Source organism: Panthera pardus, unplaced genomic scaffold, assembly GCF_024362965.1.
Source record: "Panthera pardus isolate Hobbes unplaced genomic scaffold, ASM2436296v1 HiC_scaffold_11, whole genome shotgun sequence".
Lineage (NCBI taxonomy): Eukaryota > Metazoa > Chordata > Mammalia > Carnivora > Felidae > Panthera > Panthera pardus.
The window spans coordinates 31220774-31234097 of record NW_026526666.1 but is presented as its reverse complement, the minus strand read 5'-3'; the positions used below and the strand labels follow the sequence as shown (position 1 = coordinate 31234097).

Sequence of the window (13324 nt, the reverse complement as noted above, 5' to 3'; positions counted from 1 at the left end):
TCAGAAAAAAGTCATTTTTAAAAAATACGTAGTCTTTTTTAAATAACAAACGTCTTTTCATCCTGTGTGGTCTCATCATCCTCTAGACTAGAATTATGAGTCTTCCCTCCTAAATACCAATGATTCTAGAGAACTGCCTGTGTGCTACTCAGAAGCTTTTCAAATTCTTTCTCATAATAAATACCTTAAATTTTGTATGCCTTTTTACACATGCCTCTTGTTTGTTTGTGTAGGGCTTGACCCACACCATTTTTTACTCTCTGCCTCCCTCTGCCGCTGAGATGAGAATAAATCAAATAACTTCAAATAGAAGTTGACCAGCATCTACTTCCTCCCCTGTTACTCCATTTCTCCTTGCCTTGCCTTGATCAAATGCAGCTCCCAAGATCTTGAGAATTCCATGGCCCCCATTGAAGCTCAGTAACTCCATTTCAAATGAGATGTTCTCAGAAAGCCTCATGTAGCACCCGGCACCAGGACCAGACATGTGGGTGCCCTGGGCAGGTAAGAATTTGGCACCCGCTTTAAAAATATGCTTTGAGTATTTATTTAATATGCATTTGGTAGAGATAGGGGACTTGGTCTCCTATTAGTAAAAATCATGAACTTTTGGTTCAACTGTCTAATTATTCATTTCTCCCAAAACAAAACTCCCAAGAATGAGCTAGAGACAGCTGGGGGCAGGAGCTATCTGGCAAATGAGAGCTCTCTGCTCATAGCATTGCTGCTCTGAGTCTCTTCTCCCGGGACTCGGGAGCAGACCAGCCAGCCACTGGGGCTCACCTCTTTGTTCCCTTGGAAGTACAGAAATATCCCCTCTCCTGGCCCCCGTCCTCTCCCTCCCCACCCCTCTCTGCTTGTGCTATTTAGCATTTTCCTAATTACGTCCTCCCAAGTTCCATATCCTCACCCGTTACTAAATCCCATCTTTGAGAGTATTAAGTCATACTAAGGATGACATTTTAGCTTGTACTCACCAAAATAAATCCCTTTCACTTATCAAGATGCTTCCTTCCTAGAATGGGGTTTCTTGTCACAATTTCAAATTCCAAATAAGAGACTTCTTCAATATACTGAATGGCAGTAGGACCAATTTATATCCCTTAGGCTGGTGAACCTAAAGAATTACAAATAGAAACCTGAGTTGACTGGTCCCCTAATTCTTTCAGTGACATTTGGCGGTCCATGTAAATTAGTGCCCCAGGCAAATATTTAAACCCCAGGAAGACCGAATGCCACCCCTGTGAGGGGAGCCTCCTTCTAGTCTTTGCCTGAACTGGACTGGAATTCCCATCCTTGTCTTAGTGTCTCAGTAGTGCTTCCCAGAGAAACTACTTAGATCATTATGGAGGGAAGAGAACAGTTCTGTAACCCTTGTCATAATAGAGCCAGTATCCAGCAATTGATCTGTGAAAAGGGAAAGGCTGAAGAAGTAGCCAAGTGAAGGAGAATTGATTCAGTCTGCTCGAAGAGGCTTGAGGAAAACTTACCGGGCTTGTGATACCTGGGCAGAATGATCCATCAGGAGCCTCATTCATGATTTCAAATTGAGAAAAGATAAAAATCTAATCATTTGTCCCAGATCCTTCAGCTTGGTGCCCATCACCGAAGGGGGAATAGCATAATGGAATGCAACAGTAATGTCACTGAACACCTGCCACACGCCAGGTGCTCTACAAGCTTGTTCATGTGCACCGGCTCAATCCAGCCAACAACTTTTGGTGTGCTATTCCTATTTTACAGATGAGAAAACCAACTTGAAAAGTGTAACATTTGCCAAGGTCTCATGACTGTTCAGAAGAGGAATCCTATTCAACTCACAGGTCTGCAAAGCCTATTTCTACAGAGGTGGAGGTAAAGAATACTTAACCTCAGCCCTTCCTCCCCTCTCCCCCACCTTGGAGTTTGAAGACTCACAGAGGACTCCGGTTTTCAGAGCTCACTGGTCTCTTCCCATTGCTTTTAGCCCAGTACCTCCTCCTGCTCCATATCTGTCCTAGTTTGTCCTCTCCTGAGCCAGTGAGTCACTTCCTGTCCATTTTATTTGCTCCCTCATTCCCGAATGCAATCCTAGAATTTTAGAACTTTCCAATCGGAAGGAACCATGTAGACTTTTCTGTAGAGGAAAGCCTAACTGGCTTTTTCAAGATCACAGACCCACCGTCAGAGGGAGCTGGCACCTATCTGCATGTCCCCCCTGTTGAATACTCTCTGCACTCGCGCCGGCTGGCTCTCAGAAGCACAGCTAATCTATATTTAACCCAAGAGTAGAAGTGCCAAGATTAGCATGCAGGCCTCCTCCCTAACCCCAGTCCTGTGCATTCCCTAACGAGCCGCATTCATTTCAGCTGCATCTTACGTCTCAAGAACAATCCCTCCTGTGCACAGTGCATTACTGGACGCAAAGCACTTTAGGCTCCTGTCCCCATTTCACTTATAAGAAAACGAGGCTCTGAAAGAGACATCCTCAAGCGTTACCATTATTGAGCGTCTGCCGGAGACTTCGTAAACTTTAAGGCTTAAAACATATTAAGGCAGGCATTATCTCCATTTATAGAAAAAGAAATCGGTCCAGGCAAGTCAAACAACTTATTTGTCATACATGAGGCTGTATGGTTGGTGGCAGAGCCAGGTTTTGAACTGGGGACTCTGTGGCACTAAATCTCCACTTCTTGTATCATGCACACTGTGAAGGTCCTATGGCAAGTAAGTGATGGGGTTGTGAGGACAGCTAATTCGGCATCTCATACGGTTTTCTGCCCTTTATGATGTGCAGACTCTGAATATTCTGGGAAAAAGGTAATCTGCACACAGACACACACATATGCACAAACACAGTTTTAAACACCCTTTGGTGTAAATACAAAATTTCATCCAAAGGGCTAATGTATTTTTAAACTTGATGGGTTTTTTTGAAAATGCAGTTTTTATTTAAATGTCCTAACCTAAACTATGGTACCATTCTGAATTTTGAATCCTGTGGGAGATGTTGGATAAAGACCCTCATCTTGTTAAAAAAAAAGAAAAAAAAGAGTTGTTAACATTTTGGTTTTCGTTTTGAGGTACAGATGAGGCTCGAAGTGAGTTTGGGTTTTACTACAGAACTGCAGTTTAGCTCCCTGAGAGTCCTGATTTATGATAGGGAAATGCTGGCAGGCATTTTAGACTTGCAAAAAGACTACAAATCACAGTTCAGGCTAAATTCGTTCTAAATTCATTCTGCTGATTTAGACATTTGGAGGAGCGGGTTCTGCTGCCCTTACTGAATTCGTGCCATGATCCAGATAAAAAGCTGTGTTCCTCACCCCAAGCTGATGGTGTGTCCCTCCCTGGCTTGCCTTTTGGCTGAATGCGCTGTTAAGCATGGAAAAAGCCTGAACCCAAGCGAAGAACCCACTCCTTGAAGCACAGATTTCCTTGGCATTTGCTTCAAAATGCCTGCCTTTTAAGGCAAGTGGCACATCAGGCCCACTGTGAGTCACCCGGATCAGCTGTCTCCATTCACACAGTGGGACTGCAGCTCTTGGATGCTGCCTGTGCCCCACCCACCACGGAGCTCTGCTGAGGAAGGGAACATGACTTACCAAATAACTTTGTGCAATCGCATTCGTTGTTTTTCTATTCTTCTAGAAGATGAAAGAAATTGGCCCTCTTCCCTTTTTCTTCTGGTGGTGAGTCTAATTCCTCCAGCTTAGAAAAGAGTGCCCATAGAGAATTTTTTTGCAAGGCTGGAAATGAGCCAGATGGCTTGGGTGCTGCCTTGGATAAGCAGCAAAGGCCCTGGCTAAGCCTGTGACTAGAAGGCCTGCAGGAAATTAACATGCATCTCTTGCAGGGGGAGCCGTGACTCAGGGAATTTAGTGGTGCTCAGGATGCTAGAGGCCAGCTCATCAGGGGAGAGAGTATGGGGTCCTTGTGACTTCTGGAATTCAGCATCTACCCTTGCCATGTCATTTCCAGCATGATCTGCATATGTCAGCATGCTCAAGGGCCTGGCCTAACTGAGCCTAATAGGAGGGTGAACTGAGGTGTTCTCTAGGGCGCCTGCAATTCTAATATTCTCATCTACATAAAATGCTCAGTGAGTGGGCTGATGTTAAGTAATTTTCTTAAGAGTTCGAGCACATCATACATTTATTTTGAGTTTTTGAAACGACTCAGTTTTATGACTTTTTCTCACCAAAGAACCTACAGCATAATAGCAAGTGGAGGAGGATGGGATTATTTTCCAGGGCTGTTCTGCCATGCCTCCACATCAGGAGAGCTGGGTGTATGATGAAGAGGAACTATCTAGGTCAGGGCAGATGGGACATTCCCATGAGGGCCTTCATCGTGCTCAGGTTACAGATCCCAATAATGAGAAATGTCCTGAGGTTGTGCAGGTAAAAAGGTGACCCGTGAGGTTCTTGACCCCCTTGGGCTTTAACACCAAACCTTGAAATCTGAAGCTGATCCATCACCGCTGACATTGAGCCCAGAGTTTGACTTGGGGCTGATGGATGCCTCCAAGTTTTCAGTTCTCAGGTTTCTGTTGCTTGGGGCTCTGGGTCTAAGTGTCTGAGCGGCAAACAGGCTTCCAGTGGGAGAGACACACACCCCAGTCTTAGGTGGACTGAGACATGTCCGCTTCTCCCTGCACTTAGGGTACAAATCCAACTGGGTGCCAGCTGCCATGGCAGACTGTATGCCCTTCAGGCTCACCTGACACATGGTGAGCTGCCCTGGAGCTGTGTGCTGTGCACCTCCTCTGTGCCCTGGTGCCCAGCCCTACACTCGGGCTCTCTTGTGTCTAGAAGAAGAGAAAGCAAGATCTTTGCCCTACACAGAGCCAGACTGTGTGCCAGCCACTGGGAAGGCACTCAGCTCCACCCTTCAGGTGGGATTGGAGTCTCATCTCTACCGTAACACTTGAATAGCCTTATCTCTCTGAGCCTCAGTTTCCTCTTCTATAAAATTTACATTCTATCCTACAGATATTAAGTGTTTGCTTCTAACCAGCTGCTGCCTTAGGTATTGAGGATACAGTGAGATGACGGGGATGAGACAAACAGGGCCCCACCCTCGTGGCAATACGGTTTTAGGAGGATTCCATGAGGTTGTATAAAATGCTTAGCATCTTGTCTGACCCTGGTGGTGCTCACTACTGGTTAGCTCTAATGACTTTTCCTCCAAATGTGGTAGAAAATCTTTTAAAACTTGCCCTTTCCCACCTCAGTCTTGCATATGTATTTCTCTTTGCCTAGAAGTTTCTTCCTTTCTCGCTTTGCCTAGTTACTCCTGTTCATCCCAGTTCTTGGGGTAAACGGTCACTTCCTCAGTGTAGTACCTCCCTGACCAGGTCCCCGTTCAGGTTCCCCTGTCGTGCGTTCTCATGGCAACTGGCACTCTACTTTGAAGTATCCGTCACTTTGGTAACTACTATTTGTTTAATGTCCGTGTGCCTGACTCGATTGTAAAACTGGTGTGGACAGCATCCACATCCACTGGAAGTCTCAGCTCCCAGCTTTGAGATTTTCCATTAGTATCTTCCCATCCAACTGGCTGCCATGTGAAGGCGATGTTCTCTTCCAAATGAGAAAAGTCTGCTGGACCAGAAAAAGGAGAACCAGGCCCACCAAGAGCACTGGGGCCCTTTATTTCCTCCCTCTTTTTCTGGCCTCATATGAGAGGAGGGACAGCCAAGAGATGGCTGAAAAAACAGGCCAGGCCCTTGGCAGCACCTACATCTCCCTGGAGGCAATCAGGTAGCCAAGTCACAGTGCAAAGGATGGCATGCAGGGTTGTCCATTGGTAACAAGACTTACCCATCACCACTCAGGGCGCTGCCGAGAGCAGGGCAGTCTCCTTCGTACCACAGTCACATCCTTACCTGCCCTCCCATAGCCAGGCAGTGTGATTTAAAGGAAAAGGCCTATCTCTTGTAACTAAATAGAAGAATCTTGAAAAAATGAAATCCAATGCCACATGGCCAGAATGTCAGTCACAGAAATGTAACCATGTTGACTTTTCACTCTCACGCAGCATAGAAGGGTGCCCCCAGCCTCAGTACAGCAAACACTGTCATTTACATGTGACTCAGTGCAAATGTTAATGTTCTTGCCCTTTTGGGCCCTGTGGGACTTAACAAAGCAGTGATGTGACCTGACCCCAATGTTTTTTTGTGGCTTTTTGGCCAGCATCCAAATCCTCTGGGCAGTGCTGGACTTCCCACATGCATTCCAGCAAGCCCACCATATGGAACTGCATGGCAGTCCTCTTTGCCAGGCCTTTCTAAACTTCCATGTCTTTGTCCATGCTGTTCTTTCAGTCGGAAGTTCCTTCCTTCCATAGAAATATGGAATATTATGTATCATCTCTCTACCTATCATCTATCTGTGTATTGGTCAAACCTCCATTCATGCTTTAAGACTAAGATGAAGTATCATTTTGTCTCCAACACCTTCCCTGACCACCTTCCTTCTCCAAAGTTGGAGTTAGGTGTTTTTATTCTTAATAACTATGTAGTGAAGCTTATTTATAGATTTCCTCCTCACTAAACTGATGACCAAAACCACATCTTGTTCATTTTTTTATGCCCTTTCAACCAGCAGAGTGCCCGGCATGTTGCAGAGAGAGAATGAGTAAAAGGCAGAAAGCCAGACATTGGCAGACTATGTCATGGGGCCACTGGGTCAGCCAGAATGCCTAACAGCAAGTGTATGTGCCAGAAACTACAAGGGGGAACCTTTGTGGACAGACCATGAAAATGAAGAGGAATCATTCAAGGCTTGAGGGCAAAGAAATAGCAGGAGGGAGTAGAACAGTGGGTACAATTACCTGAAGGTATAATAGGTATGGTGAAATTAAAGCATGAACATCTTGTGCCCATTCTACAGATGGGAAAACTAAGGCTCAAGGAAGTTAGATGTCTTACCAAAGCACACAGAGCTAGTAAGCAAAGGAATCGGCTTCAGCACATCTGACTTCACAGAGTTTGTGCTCTTAGATGCTATGCAAAAACACAACCAAATCTGCAACCACTACCTTGAACTTTTGTCCATCAGGACTTTGGGGAATGCTCTCTCAGCTGTGTTAAGTTAGACTCCAGAATGTAACTAACCCTCTCTGGGTCCACTTTGGTTTCCTCCTCATAAAATGAAAGACATTGAGCTAGGTGATTGTAAGGCCAATTTCAGTCTGCTATGATTCTCCATAGAATCCAACGGACTTTCTCGCCTGGAAATCAGCTTGGCCAAAATGCAAGCGTATTGGTGTATTGGCCCTAAAAACCTTCTTGTGGGCTGCAATCATGATCCCATAATACAACAAGCCTGTGAAATATTATCTTAGGGGTCTAACTATTCTTCCCAAATAGGCCTTTAAAATATACCCAGGCAACAACGTAACTGACAGAGAGTATCTTTATCTGAATAGTCATACCTAAGTCCAAGTTTCCACTCCCTCTCCATGGCCTTAGGGACTTCATTCTACCTGTAATTCTGTATCATACTGAAATCAAGTCCAGCAGCAGTCCCCAAACCTGTGACCCTCCCCCCGACACACACACACATCGATCTCAACCAGACATATGTGTAGTGCTCGGACTTCAGGCTGAATCTGAGGGTAGAACACATCTCAAAATGTGTGTGTGGTTCAGAATGACCTCTGACATGAAAAGTTCCCACCCACACCACTGAATAACATCCTGTTATTTTCCTCAAATCTATGCAGTAACTCCTTTGATTGGGCTTTCATTTGGAATAATCTGTCCAATGCCATTTTTCGGAAACATGCAGAACAAGATACAATCTCATTATGGTCAGCTACATAGAGTGGACCTTTCAGAGCATAAAGAAACATCTGTCCTCCATCTGCAGTGCCTAGAAAATAGGGCTTTCAATAGAGTACATTGTAGGATGCTAGTGCTTCTAAAAGGACAAGAAATCCATTTCTACTAAGATCTCAATAAGTATGTCTGACAGAAGATTTTCATCTTACATACCAAAGAGCATTTTCCAAAGAGCATTTCTCATCTGCAAAATGGGGAAAGAGTTTTTCTAGAGAGCATTTCAAAGAGCAGAAGGTTTAAGAACATAATCTCTCGATTCAGCCAGACGCAGTTCAAATACTTGTTCTGCCACATAGTAGCTGTATGATCTGGAAAAGGCTTAAACCTGACAATTGTAAGTTTTTTCAGGGATGTAAAATAGAGAAAGTAATAATACCTACCCTAGGAGATAATGTTTTCAAAGAGACTGGCTCGAAATAAACATCAGTTCTTGTTTCTGCTTTGTTACCACTGTTGTTCATACCAGGGGCGGAATGGCCTGGTTCCTGCTGCAGCTGAAAGAACACGGGATTTGAAATGAGAAGCCCTGAATTTGCACTCCACTGCTGCCACTTACTAGGTGTGTGACCTTGGGGAAATCACTGAATCTTTCTCAACTCAGCTTCCTCATCTGTAAAACAGGGAGACTAGGTAACTCACCTGTAACAATCATGAGGTGCAAATGAAGTGATTTATGTGCATGTACTTGGCCAGCTGCTGAACTCTGTGTGTATGGACTTATTTGTTATTGTTAGTATCATGAACTGAATGTTTGTGCCCCCACCCCCAGTGCAAATGTGGAAACTCTAACCTCCAATGTGATGGTATTAGGAGGTGGGGACCTGCAAGGTCATTAGGTGAGGTCACGAGGGTGGAGCCCCCATGATGGGATCAGTGTCCTTATAGGAAGAGGAAGAGGGGCGCCTGACTGACTCAGTTGGAGGAGTCTGTGACCCTTGATGTCGGGTTGTGAGTTCAAGTCCTACGTTGGATGTAGAGATTACTTAAATAAATAAAAACTTGAAACAGAATGAGAGGAAGAGTCCAGAGTGCTCTCTCTGTGTGTCTTGTGATGGCAAGAAGTCGGCTGTCTATAAGCCAGGAAGAGAGCCCTCACCAAGAACCAAATCGGTGATACCTTGATCTTGGGCTGCCAGCCTCTCGAACTGTGAGAAATGTGTATTGTTTAAGCCACTCAGTCTATGGTATTCTGTTAAAGCAGCCCAAACTGATTGTGACAATAACACTACCAGAACCGAAGAACATATCTAGTTTTTGTTTTGTTTTGTTTTCTCAGGAATTTTGATTTACAGAAATCTTAGTTGTATGCTTAAGTGATTACAACTGACTTCCGCTTAGCCACAAAAGTGAGGATTCTGGGGATGGACTAAGGCGTAAAAGTAGAAGGTCTACTTTCCCAACAAAATGTCACCATTCTGTATGTTTGTCTTAGACCTCACCCCTGTGAACATTTAAATGTGGCCTGGTAAAGAGCCCACATGTCTGAAGAGGTGCTGAGACAGAGAAGGGTTGTCGTCTGTGGTTTCTGCTATTGGGTTTGGTTTTGAGGTTGTAATTGTTTATTTTTTGTGGGGTTTTGTTTGTTTGTTGTTTGTTTGTTTGTTTCAGATTTCACCTCCCACCCTTCCTAGAGCATTTAAAAACAACTGGCAGTTCAGCCACTCTCCACCCTCCTGGGTACCTGCTCGCCTTTGTCTTTCCAGTAGGGTGGAAGTCATTGGGCTTGGGACTTTGAATCAGCCAGACTTGAGTTTGAATCTTGCCTCCAAAACTTTCTAGCTGTTTTACTTTGGACAAGTCACTCAGTTTTCTACATCTCAGTTTTCTCATCTGCAAAATGGGAAAGAATAATAATCATCTCCCCAGGTGGTTGGGAAAATTAAATAAAACAGTACCCTGAAAATTCTTAGAGTCATATCTGACACTGGATAGGTCATCAGTTTCCCCTTCCTTTCTCTGAACTCTCTTCTCACCCACTTCTCACTCCTTAATTGACATTTCCCTGGGACCTTTGGTAAGGCAATTGCTAATAGCGCCAATAGCTATGGTGAGCCTGCAAGAGACTGTCCTGGGGGAACACTTCTAACTTCTAAATTAAAACTCCTGCCCCAAGTCTTATAAATGCTATGACTTTGGAGTATCTCAGTTAAAACAATATACTCCAGGGGCGCCTGGGTGGCTCGGTCGGTTAAGCGTCTGACTTCGGCTCAGGTCATGATCTCACGGTCCGTGAGTTCGAGCCCCGCATCGGGCTCTGTGCTGACAGCTCAGAGCCTGGAGCCTGTTTCAGATTCTGTGTCTCCCTCTCTCTCTGCTCCTCCCCTGTTCATGCTCTGTCTCTCTCTGTCTCAAAAATAAATAAACGTTAAAAAAAAATTAAAAAAAAAAAACAAAAAAAACAAAAAAAAAACAATATACTCCTATTGAATATGATGCTAATTGAGTATTGAAAGCGTGTGTGTGTGTGTGTGTGTGTATAAGTCTGGATATTCACAGAAGATCACATGAATCATGTGAACGATGAAATGAAATGGGGTCAGTTATGTCAAGGGGTTTTTAAATTAAGCCAGAAGGTCATTAAGGAGATGGGCCATATGCATGTTTTCACCTGGTAAAACCCTGAATTTTTGAACTGGGCCAAAGTGCAAATATTCCAAAGACTTAGCCTGAACACCTGCAACTTCCTACGTAAGAGACTTTGCTTGGTGATAGCCTTAGTGACTAGGTATATTCAGCCAAGATTGGTTTTATGCACCAACACCAATCAAAAAAATTTTTTTTTTATTTTGTCAATCAAAAATTTTTCTAATTTTTCTAAACAATATATGCAGGCATTCCTTTTTGTCTTTTAAATCTTTGGCGGAGGTGGGGAGGGGGGTGAGGGAGGCACTATTTGGGTTGCTGCCCAAATCTGTGTTCCCCTGAATTGTAATTCTGAACCCCAAATAAATGCTTTTGTTTTTATTGTAGCTCAGCTTCTTTTCTTGGTTGGCATTTCTGGTGTCTGAAGAAGTGGGATCTGAGGTAATAGCGTCTCACCTCCTGTGCTGATGTTGGACCAGCAAGGTACCTGCTTGAACCCTCTGTGCTCTGTTGTCTCCCCACAGCCCGAGTGCCTGTGGTGAGCACCCCCTCCCCCCTCCCCCTCCCCTCCCCCCCCCCCCCCCCCCCCCCCCCCCCCCCCCCCGGCTCTGAATCTCCCTCGTTGGTTGACCTTTCTCAGAGGCTATCCAAACTAGAAAAGCTCTCTGGAGCTTCTGAACCAACCTCTGTCACTACTACTTCTCTGCCTTCTTTCCCCCACCCCCCACCCATATACCCCAATTTAGCTGAGCTTCTCGCCTATAACAAGCTTGAAGCCCGCCCCTGAATCCTCCAATCATTCAAGCACACTTTGAGATAAAACCTAATGAAGGGGGATCAGGAATTCCCTCTGTTTCTTATCACCCTTGGACTACAGCTAAATTGTGAGCTATTACTAAAGAATTGCCTAATACCCTTGAAGACCCTCTAGAGTTGGCTAAAAAAATAAATAATAACAATTTGGTCATTCAGATTTACAATCCTGGTTATTCTGATTTCTACCAACGTATTCATATGCTTGTAAGTGAAAGCCATGCTGGGGAAACTTTAACTTAGATAAATTCACCTTAAAGGGACCCTTAGAAGAGAGGAATCCAAACTTCTGAGAGACAATAGAATGTGCTCCTTGATTGATGTACAGAAGCTTCTAAAAGACACAAATGGCTTCAAAAACAGTTCTATAAGGATCCTTATAACATACAAATAATACAAAAGTCTTTAGTAAAAGACTTGGGCCATCTATGCCAATAACTCTAACGTTTTTTGTCCATCTGCCAAAACCATAATTTGGATCCAACTATTCTTTTTGAGTTTCATACCTGAGACATGGCTAAAATTCAAAACAAAACAAAAAAATAAGAAGCATAAGGTCTTTGCCTCTGTTTGCTTATATGTATATGTTAGAGATGTGTGATATTGTTCTACCTCTGGTTGGTATTGCCAGAATTAGTCTGTAAAAGATCTCTATTTAATTGGCTTGAGAAAAGTCAAGTGCTTATAAATTAAGTATTCTTAAATTTCTCAGAAGTATAAAAAAAACTAATGCAATTTTTTTTCAAGTTCATATAATCTAAAATAACCTTTGCTAAACAAAAGCTAATTCAAGTTTCTTGGTTTAATCCTGTCTTCAGAATTATCGGTGTTAAATATAATGAGATAAACAACTTTTTTTTTACCTGGATTTACTAATCAAATAAGCTCATTTATCTCTATCATGCACAATTTGTCAACAGCGAAAAAAACAAATAACTTAAAATGATGATTAGCTGTGTAATAGCTAATCCAAGTATAATGACTAAAGACAAGTAATTTAAATAATTATAAATAAGATCAAAGTTTATATTAAGTTAAACTAAATAATGGATATTCATTGGCTTTCTAAATCATCTTTCCAAATAAGATAAACATCAAATGCTAAACATGAGTTGATCTGCTTTTGGCTTTTTAATTTAAATTTTAAAATATTATGAGAAAGAATAATTTCATAAAATGAAAAAATGCATGCATGGAGTAGACTGAAAATAGAAAATATGTGTCTATTTATTAAACTCTTATTTTAGTCACTTTCGTGGTGTTATAAGTGTATGTACTGGGACCTAATATACACTATATTTCCTACTGTGAAATGATCCAACATGTTTAAAAGCCACTGCTCTTAATATCCCGGTAAATTGAGCAACAGAAGGTCTATGTGGCCAGGTGAAAAGGCCAATATCAAAACAACCACCTTTCTATCCTATAGATATAGTGGTAACTCCTCAAGACCAAGCTGTAATCACTCTTTGATGGGTTTATACTTTGTTGCCTTGTCTTTTCAAATTTTCAGCCAGGCAGCAATCTGTTTAAAAGAACTTCCCCCAGGGTGCCTGGGTGGCTCAGTGGGTTAAGTGTCCGACTTCAGCTCAGGTCATGATCTCACAGTCTGAGAGTTTGAGCCCCGTGTCAGGCTATGTGCTTACAGCTTGGAGCCTGGGGCCTACTTCAGATTCTGTGTCTCCCTCTCTGCCCCTCTCCTGCTCATGCTCTGTCTCTCTCTGTCTCAAAAATAAAAACATTTAAAAAAATTAATAAACTTCCCCCATTTCTTACAACTACTTGCAAGGCTGGGAATTCTGGTGGTGGTTTCCCTTATAAATACAGCTCTGCCATCAGTTTAGGGAGTTGTCCTACCTTTCTAATCTTTCTTCTGCCTAATTCAGAACAACCCTCCTCAGCAATGATATGGGGCTCCTATTGTCCTTGCCTGTTTTATCATTCCCATTCTAGCGGAGCAAAGGCAGGATGAGTCTGCTGACAAATAACTCTCACACTGTAATTTCCCTAGAAGTGTATGGTTTACTGAAACGCCCAGAGTCTAAGAGACCCCCAAAAACGAACCACCAGAGTCCAGAGTCAAAGCTAAGCAGCAAGGGT

The 13324-nt window shown here is 43.2% G+C and overlaps 1 protein-coding gene and 1 long non-coding RNA gene across 4 annotated transcripts in view; one reads left to right on the top strand and one right to left on the bottom strand.

Annotated features, from left to right (window-relative positions):
- The window catches only part of LOC109246247 (uncharacterized), a 35174-nt gene that overhangs the window by 5128 nt on the left and 16722 nt on the right, over positions 1–13324 (bottom strand). The window contains exons 2-5 of the long non-coding RNA XR_008418730.1: positions 11478–11558; positions 9510–9658; positions 8209–8322; positions 978–1117 (exon numbers count right to left, since the gene is read on the bottom strand). This is a non-coding gene — a long non-coding RNA (uncharacterized LOC109246247). The remainder of the gene's footprint in view (positions 1–977; positions 1118–8208; positions 8323–9509; positions 9659–11477; positions 11559–13324) is intronic.
- Positions 1–13324, top strand: part of LRRC8B (leucine rich repeat containing 8 VRAC subunit B) — a 54747-nt gene that overhangs the window by 28275 nt on the left and 13148 nt on the right. Inside the window, exons 6-9 of one of the 3 annotated variants that reach the window (XR_008418728.1) lie at positions 379–504; positions 1744–1854; positions 8295–8387; positions 10799–10949. Coding sequence is in view for 1 of the 3 variants with exons in the window: in XM_053892782.1 (XP_053748757.1) it covers positions 234–280 (47 nt within the window). In the remaining 2 variants the exon portion in view is untranslated. The other 2 variants (XR_008418729.1, XM_053892782.1) reach the window with 2 other exon arrangements.